This window comes from Mycteria americana, chromosome 2 (assembly GCF_035582795.1).
Source record: "Mycteria americana isolate JAX WOST 10 ecotype Jacksonville Zoo and Gardens chromosome 2, USCA_MyAme_1.0, whole genome shotgun sequence".
NCBI classification, from domain to species: domain Eukaryota; kingdom Metazoa; phylum Chordata; class Aves; order Ciconiiformes; family Ciconiidae; genus Mycteria; species Mycteria americana.
Genome location: NC_134366.1, coordinates 43,093,196 through 43,113,520, shown reverse-complemented (window position 1 = coordinate 43,113,520; position 20,325 = coordinate 43,093,196). Strand labels below are relative to the sequence as shown.

Below are 20,325 nucleotides of genomic sequence, written 5' to 3'. Positions count from 1 at the left end.
CCGCCGGGGGGTCCGCTCCCTCCCCCATCTCAGGCTCCCAGAAGGGAACCCGCAAAGAAAACCCACCACAAAAACAAGGAGGGGGGCGGAAGGGGTCTCCATTAAGTGGACGCAGAGCCCAAAATGAAGCTCTGTCCTTCCTCGGCCCCCGGGGGGGCAGAGGGAGATGCCTCGCTTCATGGTGTATGTTGACCTCCAGACTGAGGAGGAGGCGGTGGGGTTAAATGAGGTTAACAAGCGGAGGTTAAACGCAGCTAAATGTAGTTTACCGCTTCCTAATTTGGGTGAGTTTCCTCTCTTCTCAAATGAGGTAAACAGGTCAGTTTGGGAGAGCTTCCTCGCTTCTCAAATACGGTAAACGGGTGAGTTTTCCCGTTTTTCCACCTGTGGCCAAGCGGCCGGGAGGCATCCAGCTTTCCTCTTGGTCCACACACAGCACCCACCGCCATCTCCAGGCCCTCCATCCCCAATTTCCTACAGCGCAAGCTTCTTGTCCTCCTCATATTCCCAGTTCTCCTCCTCATACCAACTCCAAACTATGTTTCCTAAGCCCCACCATGTTGCCCTCTGGCTCTCTCGCACAGCCCCTGCCTGCTCGGCTGGCTGCCCAGCGGCGTTGCCTGCCCAGCGGCGTTGCCTGCCCCGGGCATGGCCAGGTATGGGGCACAATGTCCCACCCTCCTCTCCCATGCTCAGGGCACTTGGCTGGGTCTCCGTCTCGCTCCTCCGCCTGGCTGCTGGTCTTCATGGACCGAGCACAAACTTGATATATTAGGGATTAGCCCACCCTGCCATGTCAAACCTCTCAACAGCTGAAATTGGCCAACAAACTCAAAGGAGAAGATAGTGTATAAATCAAGTTCTCTTAGGAAACCAAGCTAAACACCAGGAACAACAGCAGAGCAAGTACTCTCTGCTCGTGCATTCTCTGTCTCTGGGTTGGGTTTTTTTGTTGTTGTTATTTTTTGATTTTGGCAGAGCATAAGGATTAGACATGATGCTTACATAATATTTACTAACCAGTTGATTACCACCCTGAGATGTTCACCGAGACTGCTAAAAAAACTACAGAACTTCAGCTCTTGCTGTTGGATAAGGCAGGAGACTTCAATTTGCAGGCAGTGGTGGAAGTGATGCACTCAGAGGTGAGTATGCAGACACTGGAACTCAGACCAAAGGTCTATCTGGCCTGCAGGCAGTCTGCAGTGCTCAAGGGAGGCTCCAGGTTTTTCGGGTCTATGGACTCCATTCCTCAGAGTGGCCAATAAAGGGAAGGACTGCTCCTCCACTTCCTTTGTGGGCAAGGACAAATGCTGCTGCTCCTGCCTGGCGGGACAAATGGGAAAGGCAACGTACACAGCTTTGTAGGATGCCGTAGGGAGAGGCTGTCACTCTATTGCTCCCAATCTCAGTCTCTCCTATTTACCGCCAGGACAGGACTTTGTCCCTGCCAGAAGGATTCCAGCCTCTAATATCTTCTATCATCCGCTTTTGAGACTCTTGGGGATCATTACAGCAGTTTCAGCCTGCTCTTGCCTCTGGCACTGCACTTTGCAGCTCTGGAGCCACCCCCCACCTGTCTTCAAGAATGCCTTTATTTTGCTTCTGTCTCATATCTCAGATCAACCCCTTCCTTAATGACCTTGGACTGCTCCCTATGCTCCCATACTACATCCTTTCTAGTTTCTTCCCTGAGGTGGCTCCCCACACACACGTGGGTTGTGAGAGCCAAGCACTTCTCTTAGGGACAGAGTATGGCAAAAGCAAGTAATGGGCTCGCCACCCAGCCTTCCTCTCAGGATTCTTGTCCACAGCATCAGAGGAAGCCAAAAGGTGTGTTTCCTGAGAAGGTCCAGCAGGTAGAGCTGGCTGTGAGTAGCCACAGGATGGTGCAACCAGTGTAACTCCCATCCTGGAGTTCCTAATGGAGAAGGTCCCAGAAATGCCCCTGTCCACTCCTATGCTATAGGTCTTCTGGTCAGCACAAAGGTATGGACTGCCACAGTAGTCCATGAGAGGCGCTTCAGTGTTTGGAGGAAAAAATTGTCTTAGAGAGCATCAAGGTTTTTATTTTGCCCTGTAACCTGGGGGAAGACAATGCTCTGCCAATGGGTTGCAATACAGGAGCCAAATTTTTCTTGGAGCTTCTTTCCACCTACTTCTTCCCAACTCCACAAAAATGAACATCTGGCATAATAACCTGTGGCTCTGGTTGCTGACCAAGGTGTGGTGCCTGGACTTCTTGAGGGGCTTCTTGTCCTGGTTTCAGCTGGGATAGAATTAATTTTCTTCCTAGTAGCTGGTATAGTGCTGTGTTTTGGATTTAGGATGAGAATAATGTTGATAACACACTGATGTTTTAGTTTTTGCTAAGTAGTGCTTACACAGAGTCAAGTCCTTTTCTGCTTCTCACCCCATGCCACCAGCGAGTAGGCTGGGGGTGCACAAGAAGCTGGGAGGAGACACGGCTGGGACAGCTGACCCCAATGACCAAAGGGATGTCCCACACCATATGGCGTCATGCTCAGCATATACAGCTGGGGGAAGAAGAAGGAAGGGGGGGACGTTCGGAGTGATGGTGTTTGTCTTCCCAGGTAACGGTTATGTGTGATGGAGCCCTGCTTTCCTGGAGACGGCTGAACACCTGCCTGCCCATGGGAACTAGTGAATGAATTCCTTGCTTTGCTTTGCTTGTGTGCACGGCTTTTGCTTTACCTATTAAACTGTCTTTATCCCAACCCACAAGTTTTCTCACTTTTACTCTTCTGATTCTCTCCCCCATCCCACCTTGGGGAGTGAGCGAGCAGCTGTGTGGGGCTTAGTTGCCGGCTGGGGTTAAACCACAACACTTCTCTTTGACCCTAGCTTGGCCCCTAAAGCTCTCGTGTTACTTGCTGAGCTGCCACTTCCCTTCAAGATGTGATGCTCAGTGGATATTCCCTGATCCCCACGAGGAGACGTGATTCCCTCTGTGTTGTTCGCCCCTCCACGAAGGGCAAAACAAATCCTGGCATTATGGAGAGGTGGCGTATTGCTGGCATTCACAGTGGCGTGGCACCTCTTCAACCCGAAGGATGGGCGGGCACTAGGATGACCACCTGAAGAGTGATCGGGAGTCCTTGTGTTTGGTCAGTTCTCTGAATCCTTCAGCCTCCATTTGCTGAGGGTGCTGCTCTCTGCAGAAGCCTTGTGGTTCTGGGAAGAGACTGAAGTGAGGGATTGACATGTGAAGGGGCAGAAGAGGGGAAGAAGCACAGAAGGTGGGACAGAAAGCTTCTACAACGCCCTTCCCACCCATGGGAAGGAACACAAACATTTCCTCCTCTTGCCCCCCACTCCCCTCACACGTGGAGCAGCTAAAACTGCAAGTTTAAATTCCAGAGGTTGCAGAGTGACTCCCACCTGTGCTACAGACTCTCCTACCTCTGGATGGGAGACGGCACAACAGCGTTACAGCAACCAATGCTGACTTAACTGTTAGTGCAGTTGATAGCTGGATAGTGGGACAGGATGCACTTTGGCCACCTCACCAGAGGTATGTGGAGGCTGATGACTCTTTTTCCTCAGGCCTGAAATGCTGGTGATTGCTCAGGTTGGGACAGAATGCCTGCACCTTTCTGTCCCTGTGGAGAGGCCCTCCTAATCCCGGTAACATCCACACACCAGCCAGGAACGTAGGAGTTTCCATCAGCAGGCCTTTGTCTGCTTTTGGACGAGTTGGATTTCTTCAGTGCCTGGCCCATTTACAATAATATTAATTTGATCCCCAAACATATACTTTGCAAAGACAAAAAAAATTTGTTTACATGAAGAGTGCCAAGGAGCAGCATCTTTTCAAGCCCCAACAGCTCCTGATGTTTTCTGTTTCTTTGTTCCTTATTACCTCAGGAAAAAATTCCTAACCTCTTATTTTTCTTTTTGACTGATGCTCAGAACAATGCTGACATTTGCACAGATCTACAGTGAGTCCAAGTTCTCTTCCCTGGTCATTTACAGCTTACAATGGTTTGCATATAATGAAAGTTATTTTCCCCCATATAAAATACTTTGTCACTGTTTTTCTGTCCGCTCAGTCTGTTTGACAAGATCCTTCTGAAACCCTCAGTAATCTGTCTGTCCTGAATAATTTGTGCTCCACAACTGCAGGTGGAACTAGTTCATACAAGGACACTTCTCTTAGGTGAGGCAACTGATACCAAACCTATTCTTGCATTTCCAGCTTCTTTAAAGCAAAGATTTACTTGCCATTTTCAACTACTAGCTTAAATATTGCCCTCTAAAAGTCATTATAATGATAGCTATAACCGTGACTTCTTTCCTACATTAAATGATATAAATAGCAATAACTCATCTAACTAATCTCAGCCTCTGGAAGCCAGTGGAAATTTTCCTATCGATTAGAGTCAGCTTAGGTCAAGCCCTACACAGTGTTTTCTGACCCCTTGCCCTACTTATTCTCCATTTCTATTTTGCATATGTATCTAACTCTTCACATTGTTGCACTTTTTTTTTTCTCTCTATTGAAGAGAAATCCTGATAAGGAGGTCCCAGAGGTCTTCAGCTTGTCATCGGATCCCTTCATAGGCTGAATGTGTGCAGAACGCTTTAGGAAGAAGCAAAAGCTAAATATAGAATCATTTAAAGCCTACCCATTAAGGGCATGCCTACATGACACGAATGCAACTAGCTTAGGTACCGGGAGCGGTGTAGTCACGGGGCTAAGTATAACCGAAAGAGAGGAACTGGCTCACAAACTGTTCCCCCGCACTCACATCCTGTCTCTCAGTGCCAAGTATCAGAGCCTTGGAGGAAGGTATAAAAGCTCCTAATAGACAGTTATATACTAACTTGCCCATAGGGTAACTTTCTTCCTGATTCAGCTTTTTAGCAGTCGGTTTATGGCCTGAAGCATGTAACACTTCTGCTTTTCTCTCTTACCTAGTGTTATTGCAGGGGTGCTTTTTATTCACACAAATTGATAACACAAGTGGCCTTCTAGACTGGTCAAAATGATGGGAAATACCCTCATGCAATAGTGACGTATTACAACTAGCCTCAGCTGCCCCTGCAGATTTTAATGGAAGGTGAGGACTTGGACCTTTAGTCCAGAAAGACAAAGCATTAATTTTGCATTAATTAAGCCTACATTATATGGCAGTAATATCACTGCCCACCTTTTCCTTTTTGTGCTATAAGTACTTTATCTGCTGGTACATCATCTGTTTATCCAGAAATAAAATCATCAGCAAAGGAAACAAAGATGAGAATATTTATTGCTTGATTGGGCCAATCGTGATCTTTGGCAGAGAAGCAGAATGGATTGTGCAAAGGATGCACAAAGAGCTACCCTTTACTTTCACTGAAACACCAAGACTTACGTGACTTAACTACAGGTGATTTCTAAGGACGCGTTGTACTGTCTCGGAGAAGGCATCAGCAGTGTTGTATTGAAGGCACAGTCAGCAGACAACTGCTGCCTTTCGCTCTGACAGCTGCCAGTCCCTTCTCCCCACCACCCAATCCCTTCCAGGGGCAACTGCATTTCTCCTTCTGGTGTCTTTTGTAATAAAAATCTTTTTAAGACTGGATTTTCTTCTGCCTTTTTCAAACTCTCTTGTATCACAGTGTCCTGCAGAGCATCTTATTTCAAAGCACCCAATGCTCACTAGGAGGTTACCTAAGCTGCAGGCTGCCAGCGATCACGTTGGCATTGCATGATGCTGGCACGGTGCTGGCCAGGACATCCCCAGTGTGGCAGCATTGCTGTCACTGGCTCAAAACCATTGCTGCAGAAGTCATGTAGCTCGGCTCCACCATTTCCCTTCTGAACCCTCCGGGCCACCAAAACATAAATCCAGTTTGCTTTTTCTCTTTGTAAACTGTGTTAATCCTTGGAGGATGATGTAGTGTAACACAAACACAAATCTCGGTCCTGGGCAGAGCAGAGATGCAAATGATGCTTTCTCCTTGTCTTGGGAAAACTATGCAGGTCGTATGGAGGGGACACAAAGTCAGAAATGTCACCCACAGCTCCTGCAAGGTTTTGTGTATCACCCTTGCTTCTCTCCTCTGGAGCAGCACAAGCTTATTGTGAGTACTGGCATATTTACAAGGAAAATCCCAGAGAAAACTCAGCTCAGTCATGAACAGAGGCAAATGCTACCTGTATCTGGGCCCTAAAGAGCCCAAGATTGTAGAAAATGAACAGTCATTCATTAGAGGTGCCATTGGTCTCCGTGCATTGGCCCTGAGAGAGAGGACTGCCTTTTTACATACACGCAAAACAAAGGCAACTATATGCAAATCAGTAAAATTTCTCTGGGGAATAAACCAAAACATATTTTGGCCCCAAGAATTATTACCTGTCACTACCCAAAGGATAGCTGGCAGTTTAAGGGCCAGGACAGCTCAGACTTTCAGCAGCTCTATATAGCGCAGTGGTTTTTTCCCAATCAGTGTCTCACCCTGGCTAACTTGAAGGTCAAAAGATGATTTAAGGCCTAATGCTTCAAGGTGCTGAGTTGTATCAGGAGATGACAAATGGAACATTGTATCAGACCTTGTGTCCTCCTGGATTAGGCCCAACTGGTGAAATTCTTGTTCCGAAATGCTGGCTTCTCTATTCTGCTGAGAGCCTGAAGAGTTAAAAGTTATTAACTGGTTTCAGAATAAAATGCATTAGGAATAAATATGCTTTAGGATAAACCTATTAAATGGATAAAAATGCCATTACCAGTGGTGAAATATGATTGTGTGACCTTTTAAATAAATAAGCCTGCTATGCACCAAATTATGTCAGATAATAAGCTTTATACATGATAAAGTCATGCAGTAGGTCTCAATCTTCAGGCATTCAATGAAATATCGCTAGCCATAAAGGGCTTCTGAAATGTTACACTAAAGAAAATTGCTTCCAGCTATAAAAACTTAACTGTTAAAACAAATGTAGTTTCTCTCATAAAATTCTATGCAAAGCACTGCTAGCAAGAGTGAAAGCCTACTAGAAACACACCTGAGGTATTCAAACTATTTTGCAAATATACAAGGCTTCTTAAAATAACTCGGATTCCAGATAAATCTGGAATAACTCTATTGAATGATCTTAAAGGTCTTTTCCAACCTATATGATTCTGTGATTCTGTGAAAGCAAAAAGGTTATAATCATGTAACGCCAGTGTAAGACCCAAATTATTTTTGTAGGGTCTTAGAAATCTGTTTGTGGGATATCTCTGGATACAAACATTGCTGTGCATCCAAACTAATCTACACTTGTAATTTTGGCACTTGTACAAGCAGTGGAAAAAATACTGACCTCTCTGGCTGTCCTGAATCTTGGCCTGTGTTATGCCTCAGCAACTTGCCCAGATTACTCCTGACACAATGATATTCCTATTGAGGGACCTCCTGGTGAGGCACTTACAGTTTTAATAAAATCATCATGGTCACTTCATCTATTGTTACATGAACATCAGGGAATACATGTGATTCCCAGCTAGGGTCTCAAACGCAGCTCCAAGGACTGAAAATACTCTTGGAACTCCCTGCCACAATCAATTATCTTCTCCAAAAGGTGATATCAGACATTAACAAAAAGGAGCATTCCTGTTTCTTCTAGGTTTTTTTCTGAACTGGGAGAATGTAAACACTTTCTTTGAGGATAGAAAGGAATCTTCTTAACCTCCAGCTACAAACACTGACAATTTTCACCAACACTCAATCCAGTACAAACTTTTCCAGGAGGGGCACTGAAAGAGACATAGGAAAATTCAAGCACACAAAAGAAGCCAGCTTTGCCCCAGCTCCCAAAAAGCAATGAGATCACTCTCCGAACTTTAGCCATTTTAACTGCGAAGAAACAGGTACATTCTCCACAACTAGTTTTAGTGCTTTTGCTGAAGAGCGAGGTACGCCACGCTAAACACAAGTTAAACGGGACCACTGCAAAGGAATGGGTGGCATCATGAGACTAGCAGTGAAATTTTATCTTCTCTTCCTGAACAGCTGTAGCACAATGTCCTGAAACAAATAATAGGTCTGTTCTGGGCAGGAGCTCAGAGCATCCTGAAAATGCCACCAGGCACTTGCCATTTTGTTTTACTGCAGTTCCTCAAAACTGGTCAATTGTAAGAATAAATCTCGCAGAGAAGGCACATTACCAGCAGTGAAGGACAACTGCTTGTTATATAATCCTGCCAAATTGTTGATACAGCAGTTCTCGGCAAGTGACCGTCTTGCTCTGAGTCATCTGGAAAGTCTCTGGTTCAGTGAGCTTCCAGGAGCAGACCATCACAACAGGTTATGTTTCCACTTCCCATTTCAAATTACAGGAGGCACCTATGAGTCAAGGCAATAATTTTCTCTTTATCTGCCTTCAGATGCCATCCTGCATACGGATCCAGCCTGCGTTCGTGCTGAGCCAGGAGCCCCGTGGGAGTTCCCAGTTAGCTCTGGATGTCGCAGCTTGCAGCTGCCCTGGGTGGCTATTGGCACGCAGGTCCCGCTGCACTTACTGAGCAGGACAGTCCAAGGGCAACCATGGTGTGAGGAAATCCTTACCCTGCTCTTCAGAGAACCTGAGATGCTACATGCGGTGCTGGTCTTGCTCCGTGCTTACCAACCTTTATCCAAACACCCATCACTGGCCTCTGTCAGAAGCAGACACCGTGCCTAGACCTCTGGACTAGCCCTGCACGGCCGTCTGCATGGTGGGAGGCCAGGCGCTGCCGAACGCTTTATCCCCGCTCCTGTCACCAGCGCCATGGGCTTGATTAGCTCACACTTTTTTTTTTCCCTTTGAGGCAACCCAAGTCTTAATCTGGTCCTGGGTCACGGATCTCAGCGGGACACATTGCACTGGGTCTCTCTTTGAATTAGGAAGTCTCCCGTCTCAGAACTGGCCAGCTTAGACCTACTGCTCTCCTACCTCTTCTCCTCCCTGCTTGTGCCTGACAGACAGCTGGAGTCAGCTCTTCTGACACCAGTGTTGGCACACAAGGCTGAGAAGCTCCTTTTTTACAAACCCAAACGAATACAACTTCGGCAATCTCACTGATACTGAAAAACAACGATGACAACAAAAAGAACCGAGTCAGCAGCAGGCAATACCCTGTTGCACAGGGCTGTAATAAACCCAGGAGAAACGAGATGGGTCAGGTTGGGTTGGCTGGTAGGTGCCAAAAGAGCTGGCCCAGGGTTACCACTTCAGGGGCCAAAGGGGGAAAAGACGGAAGATAATCGCTTCCCCGGTTCTCCATCTCACTCCTCTGCCTATGATGAAATTGCTTCAACCTTTACTGCTGTTACAAAGTTCCTATGAAAGGATCATACAATTCAATATTCAAACTGTAATGCAATTAATATGATTTTACAACAATTTGCAAAACCTACAAAACCCATCAAGTTTTAGTGTTCATTATGATCTGGACAAAATTCCAGTTCTGCAGTTCATTTCTGTACACTCATAATTTGGCCAAAATAATTATTCAGGCTCAAAACAAATCTGTTACTTCTTTATTTTAAAATTATTTTTCTTAAAATAAATTAAAACTTCAGAATGTTGCCAGAATGGCACCTACTAGAAGGCACGATCATTTATTGGAGAGGTATTTTAAAGTTTTCAGTCCTAAATGGATGGGACCATCACTGGGGAAAATAGAACTCGTGTATGCCATATGTTTTCCATAATTTTATGATTCTTGTATTTTTATTAAACTAGCCAATGAAAATAATAACTATAGTGGAGTTTTTCATTTAGCCTCAGGAGTCAGAACAGTGATTCAGTTGTTCACAGGGGGTTGTTTCTTTTCTCCTTTTTTCCTTCTTGGCAACATAAATCATAAATGTAAGAACTGGGTTTCCAGTGTAACCCATCATAGTAATTAATTTATTTTTTGTTTCCCATGGATATAGTATAACTGTTGCTTTAAAATTGCTGTTTGGGTAAAACAGGGTCCAAAACCCAAACAGCAAGTGTAATCTAAAACGTGTATCACATGTAAAGGGCAGTTGTCATCTTCCCAGTACAAATCACTGGCCTTAACATGAAAAACTTGGTATCTCACTATCAGTTTGTACGGGTTTTTAGTCTGTATCTGTTAAGAACGGACAACCAGGCATCTGTCAGAAATAAAACTACCTCTATTCAGATTGGGAACTAGATTCTCCAGATTCTATAGAATCAGTCGAATCATGTATTTTGTATGAATAATGTACATACAATTCTAGAAAAAAAATCAAGGAAGTTCCTTTTATTTCCACCTCTTTTCCTAAATTTATAAATATTAACTGGTTTATATCTGTCCTTGATTTTTCTTGTGTAGCTGAATCTTTGTGTCTTTTTCTGTAAAAAAAAGATTGTGAGCAGATGTTCTCCATCAACACCTGTAGCAATAACTCATAAACAAAGTGAAAATAATATGAAATTTTCTATTTTAGTTCAAAGCTTTACTATGACTTTGTTTAACCGTGCATTGACAAAACTGTTTTCCAAATAGTTGCAAACAACAGCAACTTATAAGACATCATTTTTATATATAGCTCTGAACGAACTGAAAACACAAAGCTCAAAACACATTATTTATAAAGGTTGCGAAACTTGCTATCTAAACTAATCTGACTAATCACGAAACCCGTGAGAGAGGCAGGTGGATTGTAGCAGCAAATGAGTTAAAGGGCCGCGATTCTCATACGAGGAAAGGGTTCAAATAATTGCTTCTTAGTCACAGAAAAACAACGCTGGAAGAAAAATGTATGAATAAATGAATGAGTGAACCCCAGACTAATGAGCTACTTCCTCCGCTTGGTGTATGAGCTGTCTGGGGATGGCGACTCATTTTCGTTACACGTGTGAACACAACGCAGAGTGTAATAGGGTCTTGGTTTCTGCCTGCTGTTCTGGCTATTGGCACAGCCTGGTGATGAGGCCTGGAAGACGGAGGGCTCGAGCATTGGACATAGTGCCCTTCACAGCCTACAGTTCTCGGCACCAACAGAGAACTGTCCTTCTGCTCTGGGTTTCGTGAAGCGCAGCTGCTGCCCGGTCTGTCGGGGTCGCAGATTAACACCACGGACACAGGCACCCTGAGCTAGTTCTGTGCTGAGACTTGGGTCCAGCCAGGTTTATACCCCAGGGACTGCATCACACAAACTTGGCTGATGAACCCTGCTGGACCCTGGCTAGCCATAGCCTCCTCTGCAATGCGTTCCCATCACCAGTTGGGGTACTAACAAGCCCAACTGGAAGCCACCTGACTTGTCCTCTTCTTCCACCTTCTCCTTTTCTTTTTTTCCTCCCATGTGCCTCTCGATTGTTGTGTTTCCAAGGGAAGTTCTCAACTTGCACGTGGACATTCAGCTTTCGTCCAGAGGTATGCCTCTACAGCCCTGCTGGGACAAGGTACAGGCTGCATAACCCCTAAGGGGCCACCCCCAGTCCAGCATATTAACTAGCAAGGGTTTTTCTAAAGCCTGGTACCAGGAAGGCAATGCAGGGAGCCCTGAGCAGGCTTGGAAGGGCAGCTACCTTCCATCTGAGAGAGCGCGCTCAGCCGGCATTGATCTTAACAGAGCCAGGCTTAATTTAATCACTCATCTGCTCCCACTGAGCTCCCTGATCTCCAGGATACCCCAGATCTCTGTTTCCCTGAATGATGGAGAGTTGACAGTATTTAATGAGATTAAATGTCATCTTCATTACCTAAGAGCCTTTAATTAGAGGATATCATTAAACATCATTTGATACTGAAGAAAAGCATGCTCTCTTAAATTTCAGGCAGTGACAAGGGGCCCAGAAGAACCGAGTTCCAGTCCTGGCTTTACCAGAGGCCTCTTCTGGCACTTAGGTAAGAGCAGGATAGCCACCAAATTAAAGGTTGCATAAGCAGTGTAGCTCAGGGACTTCCTAACTTTAGGGAGCTAGACTCTGCAACCCAAACACTCTGCACGTAATTATTAAATTGAGGCCGATTCAGAACCTTGACACATGAAGAGAACAACCCAACAGGCTCTCCATCCTTTTGTACAGCTTTAAATTTCAAGCAATTACTTGAAAAGGATTGTATCAAAAAGTTGGTGCTTGCTCAAAGCCCCAGAAAGGAGTGTCCAGTTCAAATCCAAATTGCCTTTTTTTTTTTTGTGGCTAAAGCAGTGTTTCCATCAGTCTGGGTATTTTAGCTTGATACTCTCAGAACTAGACCTGTGTGTGCTGCAAAAGAGAGCCATATAAGGGCAAAAAAAGACAGTATTGTTTCCTCATCTTGGAAAGTGGGTAGATAAAAGAGTAGGAGTCAGGCTCTCTTTTTGAAGTCTAGCTTTTTAATTCCTTAGCTGGACAGGACTGTTCACATGCAGTCACTTTTCCCACCGGGTCAAGGCTAGCGAACAACTGCTGCATTACAAGGACAGAGATAAGCGAGGAAGTCCAGCTATTACTCTCCTCCATTGCTATTTACTTCATTCTAAGACCCCCACAAAATCACCAGTGACATCCAATGACCTTCTGCTGCAAGGAAGGAGCCAACCGCCCCCTCCACCAGCATCTGTGCCTGCTGCAGGCAGCACGCCGGCATCCCTCGCCCAGCAGCACGCAGCTGCCTTGCTGAGGCTCCCAATGCTTCGGAGACAACGTAAAGAAACAATTACACTTGCTATTGATTAGCGTGGTCTGTACTTTTCAACTTAGCTGGTGTTGCCAAGTAATGAGCACTTCTATTAGCCATGTGGAAGAGAGTTTACTACTTGCTTATTTAAAGAACACGCTAAGTCACGCAATCGGTTTTTACACATCCCACCTTTCAGGAGGACAGAATAAGTTTCTAACAGGAGCTGAATTACCTGCCAGGCCCTCACCTTCTACCAAAGGCTAAGTGATTAGTTAATCTAGGCAGTTTACACAAAAGTAAAATCCAGCCTAATAAAAGCTTACAGTCAACTGTTTTCAACAGCACCCGATACCAGGCTCAAATAGGCGGGTACTGTACAGCCCCATTTCTCTGCAGTTTAACTGTGGTACTCATTTTGTCTTGCCTAGAAACCAGACAGCTCTTAATTATGTCTAAAACATGCCTGTTCAGACTGAGAAATAAGCAGTCCTGCAAGCAGAGCCAAGTAGATGGCTTGGAAACCAATTACTGGATTCCTCCATGTCTTCATAAATTTCACCAGTGAAATTCCTGATGCTTCCTCTTCACTCCCCCCTTCAGCTACAGCTTAGTGTCCATGTTCCAGGCAGACTCTTGGTGTATAAGGAGGGTTGAACTCAATTAACAGCCTCTCACTAGGACTACTGTCTCAGATGACCTATTTGCACCAAACTCGTAAGGAACACAGACTTGCAATCTCCATTGAACTTGCACAAGTTCAAAAATCAAGTATGAAAGGCAGAGATCACATAACCTCTCTCTAAGCCTGGTTTCCCAAGCTAACAACCACAAAGTTTTTCCTCAGTTTTTCTAAACACAGATTTTAATAAAGATCATTTGCCTTTCCTCTTCACACAAATACTGCACTGCAATTTCCCCTCCTTCCAAGCCAAAACAGTTTAACAGAGCATAAGACACTTCCAGTGTGAGAAGATGCTAAGGCAATCTGATTTCCTGAAGACTTGGGATGAGCTGTACATACCCAGAGCTCCCCCTGAAGACAGTACCATCTGTTTCAAATTCCTTAGCTAATCTGATCAATACCATGTCGTCTTACATACACTTTCATCAGTAGATTTCAACAAACTTTGGAGGGGATAGTATTTCCCCCTATTTTAAAGTTCAAAAAGCTGCAGGACCATGAGGGGAAACCTCAGGCAAGTCTCACTGAAGACATCCTCCACGTGCTAGAAGTTTTGAATCCTGGCAAGCAACACAGCATTAGTGCTGACTGCCCAGTCACCTTCCCCCATCAATGGCAAGGGTCCTAAACAGCTTAACGACACTCCTATGAGTCTGCTCTTAGCAACTTCCATTTCCTGTCCTACACCACCACAGGAGCTGCTTTCAAGAATCCTCTTCCTCCTAATACTAGTTACTCCCTCACAGGAAAGTTTAAAAAGAATCTCCCTTCTTCAGAGGTGCAGATAGCACTTTTTAACGTAGCTACAAAAGAATCCTTATTTTTTTGCTTGTTTGAACTGAACAAAATATGGCATGGAAGGATTGCCCTCTTGAGCTGTTCTTCCTGGCTTTAAGAACATGCTGCCAAGTCTCTTCTTCAGACTACAGTCCTCCTGTAAGAACTTAAAGAGCAAAGTAAGTTAATTTCTCAGTTGAAGGGCAAATCTCGGACATTTCAGTCACAGCATTAGTTTTCTGTTGTTTAAAAACCTTCCCACATCCCAGGCTGAAGCTCTAGGAAGACACAGCTACGTCTTGGGCCTTCTATCAATCCCTTTTCCTATCACTACCCAATGGATGTGGTACGAAATTCTGTGGAAGCTAGGACAGCCGTGCAGCTAATTTACCAGAAATTGCAGTTACTCTCCTCTCAGCATTTATGTGCAAGTTGACTTCATGCTGAAAGGTCACACTGTAATTTCACAAAATGTTGCCTAAAATACATTTATCTATGATTATAACTGTCTGTCATCCAAATGTGATTATTTCTACCACCTAAACATGCAGAGTAAATCAGAATGCAGCTCTTCAACACCAGAGAAGTGCTCTCTGTTCTAGTATCAAAAGGCAGATCTAAGAAACACTGTTTCCACTGCAAAATGTACAATGAACAGCCTGGAATCTTGCACAAATGAAGTAATACCTACTCTACAGTCAGTATTTTATTAGTCAACCTAAAACATCGTATAGTTCTTTGTGAAGTGTCCATATTCAAAATACTGCGCACTTTAATGAACAGAGCAAGCCTTACCTTTTCTATTCTGTGCTTAGTCGATTTAGCCTATGTTTGCAGATAACACAGGCTCAAGAGCTGGTTTCACACTGAAGACATACAAAAAACAGAACTTGAAAAATAAAATTGCCATTAATATTTAATCACCTATTAAAAATAAACTAGCACTTTCAGTTTACATCTCATTGCACAAGATCAAAGCTGGTCTTCAGTCTAAGCACAGGACACAGAGACTCCGACCTACACACAGTGAAGTATACTCAGACCAACAGAAAAAAAAAGAACGTGGACTAGCCATTAAGCTTTCAATTCACACTGCGCATGTCTTTTCAGTCTTATCAAAAGTAAAACCCATCACAGAACTCTATGCTCAGGGCCTACAATCTTCACAAATTATCAAATTACATTTTCAAAAACCTTTCAAAATATGGAAACAACTGAACTCCTGGAGAATTCCACCCTTCTCCACATAAACCAAGAAGCAGCAGAAGCACTTGTTAAATTCAACAAGCTGCACCAGCTTTATTAGATCATTACATTTACAAGAATTAACGGTAACGGTGCAGCTGCAGGGTATTGCGTCTTCTCCAGGCAGCACGACGTGAGCCACCAATGGTGTGGTGGAATTTGTGGCCCTTGCCAAGGCCACGACTCTTCCGCCCAGCTGATGTCAGCCCACGCATCTCTCTGTGCTTGTGAACGGGCTTGGTGATCCATTGGGTATCAGGGTTGCGCCTGATGGTCTTATGGAAGGGATCGATCAGGATCACTTCAAAAAACTTGTAAGTGGAATCTTCACCCACCCAATACGAGTTCAAGACTCTCAGAGCCCCACAGTGACGGCCAGCACGTTCCTAGAGGAAAAAAATAAATGCAAAAGGCTGTAACATCATGGATGCAGGGCACTCTTAATGCAGAAAAATATGAGTAACTCAGACCTAAAATTTTGTAGGTGCTAGAAATTTCAGTTTGCCCTCTCTCCCTAAAAGAAATGTTCCCCTTCCAGTTGCAAAGATGCAAGAAAAAGTAATAGCTGAAAGGAATACTGTATTAAAAAAAAAAAAAAAAGGCTGTTTGGATTCCTACATGAAACAGATTTTAAAGAATGTAAGGAAGAAGGTGCTTGGTTGACAGAAGAAAACCATGTTGTACACAGAAGCACCCAATAAGTAAATACACAGAGTTAAAAACAGCTTTAACATGAAGATCAAGATAAAGAGCACAAGCTGCACTTGGGGCCCCGGAAAAATCTTTTGTGGGAAGTTATGAAAGACTGATCAATTTGTACATCCAAAGCTATTCAGGGGAGAAAGACATTTCTGCAGAGAATAAGCCCGAACTGACAGAAGAAAAGAAACAGCTGATGTAACAAGTCTTTGTTCCACTGCTGGTATATTAGTGCTTGCTATTCCTATACTCACTTGTAGTTGCAAAGAAGCAGTCTTAGTTTAGAAAACAAAACAAAGCAGAAAATATCAATTATGCAACTCCATCTGCCTCTCCTGTCAAGAATGCTCCTTATTTAAAACACTAAAGGTGTGTTTAATCCTAGGACTTTACCATCACTGTGGGAGAGTACGAACCAATGGAGCCCACCCACTTACTATCCCAGTGCAATCCCAACCTATTACTACGGTCTTCCACAAAACAGCACTTGAGTATTTCCTGCATATGTAATAAAATTCTTTCAAGTCCTTGTTTTAGTCTAGCATGTGAGAGCAACACATATTAAGCATTAAAACACCAACCACCCTCAACCAGCTTCTATGTGGGGATGGTAGCTACAATGTAGCTACCACACAAGTTTTATATTTCTGTAATATTTCTATCTGAAAAATGTAAGTCTTCCAGGAAGGAGCATGTCAGATTCAGAAAATTTCAGTCTAAAACTGAGGGCCAATAACCTCTTCCATGAGCTGTCACCACAAGTAAGCATGTCATTAGCCATCAGATATCTGGTAATAGCATGTATGAAGAACATGCCATGAGCACTGAAAACACAGAATTGCATTTTTAATTTAAATTCATCATCTGTGTTTCTTTTAAATTAGCATGTCCCATTGAGTGTGTCCCCCCCCCCCTTTTAAAAAAACCCACCATATTCAACTTGCTGAAGTTACTTATGAATATTTTTGAAGTCCTGGAATAGACAAGTCATCTGCTTCAAGGTGGAAAGGCAATGAGCAGTCTCCACTCTTTCATAATGTCTCTTTTTTGAGAGTGCAGACTAGTATTAATTCTAACCCACTGAAAGTTTTTTCTAAAGGCGAGAGCTACGTCTCTTCAACATTGCTACTGTGACATTATGAAACTTAAAGATCTCATCCAATGACAGTTTCCATTTTGAATATTTCAGCAGGTAACAACATCTCACCTAAACCCAACTTATCCACCAATCTTTGTGCTTGTGAGGTACCCAAGTTTTTTATAAAGAACCAGAAGGTCTCTGGCATGCTGCTGTCAGATCCCATGATACAGCTAAGTACACTGTGCAGCACTCCTACTACACAATAAGACAGGAACTCATCTGTACTTTGTGAAAGGACCATTACCTAAAGCTGGTAATACATACAACATGGCAGGGAACACAGAGGTGGGATTTAGTGATGAGTGAAGTCAGACACCTTAGCATATTTGAATTTTTATTTCTCATGCCTAACCTGTCATTTTACTGGGGTTTATACTAGTTGTATGCCTATTTTTCATTACAAATATTGTGGCATACTTTAGAAATAAGTATACACTACGAACGTCAATAAACCACCTAAGCAGTACTTTGCCCAGACCCCATTTGTAAAGTCTGAATACTTTTTTCATTTGTCTCAATACAGCTTTTCAAGACATTTTGGTGCTTTCTTGCCATCAGCATTCAAGATCCTTTACCCAACTCATTAGCAAAACAGTTGTTTGGGGGTTTTTGTGTCTGAGTATTTTCAACTTTTACAGACTAAGTAAGACCTTCCTACCACCAAGTTTCTAAGCAATAACCAAAATAGTCACCTCTGCTACAGACTGAAGACTCCGGGCAAACTTCAGCTGGTTAACACCATGATGCACAGGTTTACCATAGGTTGCACCTTTCGGGACTGGGCGTTTACGACCACCACGGCGAACACGGACACGGTAGATAACATAACCTAAAAGAAATGGTGACTTAGGAACTAGAAGAATTCTGCAGTGTAGCAAGCGCAAATCACAGCAAGGCAATTTTGATGCCCATACTGCATTTCCAACCCCAAAAGCTTCACATGAAAATTAGGTCACTATACCAATCTTCACCAAAACCCACAACTGTTTTTGTTACTTCCATTACAACTGAGTAAAGAAGTGATGTCCTGTCACAACTATTTTTTTTACTTCCAAACCAGAGTTTACGGCACCTCCACTATGCAGTTCCAAATACACTAAGGACAGCTCCAGCTATGTTGTAACACAAAAAACTCCCACCCTGAAACACCCAATAAAACAACCACCCCAAACTAAAAGCCCATATTCTGATAGCAGCATTCATGAAGCACTGAAGGACAAGCCATCCATAAACCCTACTGAAATGTGATCACTGAAAAATGAGGAAGCTAGACAAACTTCACAAACAGTAACACAAGTGTAGACTCTTAGCTTTTTATTTTCATAGTGAACAAACACACTGTTTCAAGGATTTGCTCAAGTTGCAGATGGACGGCCACTTCACCCAAGTTTCTTTCACTGACCAGTAACTGTTTTCTAATGACAGCACAAACTAGGCCATCTTGCTTACTCAAGCCCATACAGCTGTAATACAGTCAAAGTAATGCATGATAAAATCTGGGCAGAAAAAGGACACCTCCCCAAACCTAGGATACTAAAAGCACTGGTCAACTCTGCAGTACTAACACAGCACAAGAGCAAGAATTAAAGCCAAAGCCCTCTTGATCTCCATCTGCCAAAATGGCCATAGAAGGCGTGAATTCAAAACTACATGAAGTACGGCTTTGGGCTGTGGGCACTGCTACCAATTTAACACATTTATAATATTAAGTTCATTTCATTGCAGGACACTTCAGGTTCTCGGGGAATATTTACGTTTCAGATGTTGTTATTCTATTATCACTTAAGGAAGGAAGGAAGCTGACATAAAACTTGGTCTCTCCATCATGAAGCACGTGGACTTCACCTCTACGTCTCATTACCTTGCTTGGCCTTATATCCCAGCCTGCGGGCTTTGTCTGGTCTGGTGGGCCGGGGAGCTCGGTGCAAGGCAGACAGCTGGCGATACTGCCAACAGCGGACACGGAGGAGGAATCGCATCACATCCGACTGCTTTTTCCTCCATAGCTCCTGGATGTACTTGTAGGCACCCATGTTTGTCTACCTGCTGAATCAAAAGATCTATAAAAAAAGTGCGCCAAATATGATTCCAGATGTGAACAGCTTCCAACAGACATTGCATAAAACCATACACATAACACCACTGACACATAGGATGCTCTCAAGCTTCTTTACACCACTGGCACATCTGGTAACATGGCCCACACTTGGCAGCCTCCAATAGGACACAGAGCAGTTGCCATTCCCAGCAATTTTCTTCCTTTTGATATGTTCTTAAGCGTCGAACTCCTCAGCTGAGGATTTTTCAGATGCTTATGTCCGATACTACCAAAATCGATACTTAATATCTGAACCAAGCTGTTTAACATCTGAACCAAGTGGTAAATATAATCTATAAAAAAGTATGTGACTATGAGTGCTGTGGTCTTTATTTTTCATGTGGTTTAATTACCTCTAAAAACTTTTGAGCTCTCACATGCCTGCAGCAATTAGCAGATGTAAGTGAACTCCATCATGCCACCACCCAAATCACCACTAGAAAAACGCAGCTCACTTTATTTGCACCAAAAAAACCTGTTCACGTGTGATTTTCCTCAAGCCCCTCTGCCCAGCCATGGCACAGCTCTTGCCATCCCAAGCTACCCCTTCTTTATGATTGCATTGTGGCATACAACACCACAAACGAACTGCAAACCCAGCGTCAAACCAAAACGTGCGGCCTGTAATCAACCTGCACCCGCTACCTTGCGGTGTGCGGCCTTCCGCTCACACCAGGCAACCCTGGGTCCGGCTGAGTGTCCCCATCCCCTCCCCGTCCCACACCCCGGGCAGACAGGCTGCCCCGACGAGGCGCAGCCCACAGGCCCTCCACCGGCCTCCCAGAGCCCGCGGCCCGCCCGGGCCCCGCTCCACGCAGAGCCCCCGCGCCGCGGGAGCAGCCCGTCCCACCCCGCCAGGGTGGCGGCGGGCGAGGGCGGCAGCGGGACGAGCGGATGGCCGCCTCGGGGCCGGGATGGAGCCGGATTGCGGGAAAGGCCGAGCAGAGACAAGCCCTCACCTGATGGCGCCCAGCACCGGAAAGGAAGAGGCCTGCTTCCCACACCCCCTTGCGGCAGCACCGCACTTCCGGCAGCGGCAGCGACGCCTCATGGGTAATGTAGTCCCGAGGGAGCCGGGCCGCCG

At 44.5% G+C, this 20,325-nt stretch overlaps 1 protein-coding gene across 2 annotated transcripts; it reads right to left on the bottom strand.

Annotated features, from left to right (window-relative positions):
• Positions 1-14,956: 14,956 nt before the first annotated feature.
• RPL15 (ribosomal protein L15) lies at positions 14,957-20,283 on the bottom strand. 2 transcript variants are annotated; one of them, XM_075493149.1, is made up of 4 exons: positions 20,201-20,283; positions 19,005-19,186; positions 17,836-17,972; positions 14,957-15,689 (listed from the first exon to the last, which is right to left on the bottom strand). In XM_075493149.1, exons 2-4 carry the CDS (start codon positions 19,174-19,176, stop codon positions 15,384-15,386), a joined length of 615 nt encoding a protein of 204 aa, XP_075349264.1. In that variant the 5' UTR covers positions 19,177-19,186; positions 20,201-20,283; the 3' UTR covers positions 14,957-15,383. The 2 variants fall into 2 exon arrangements, with proteins under 2 accessions (XP_075349264.1, XP_075349263.1); XM_075493148.1 differs by having other exon boundaries at positions 19,005-19,189; positions 20,201-20,279.
• Between the last annotated feature and the right edge of the window lie 42 nt (positions 20,284-20,325).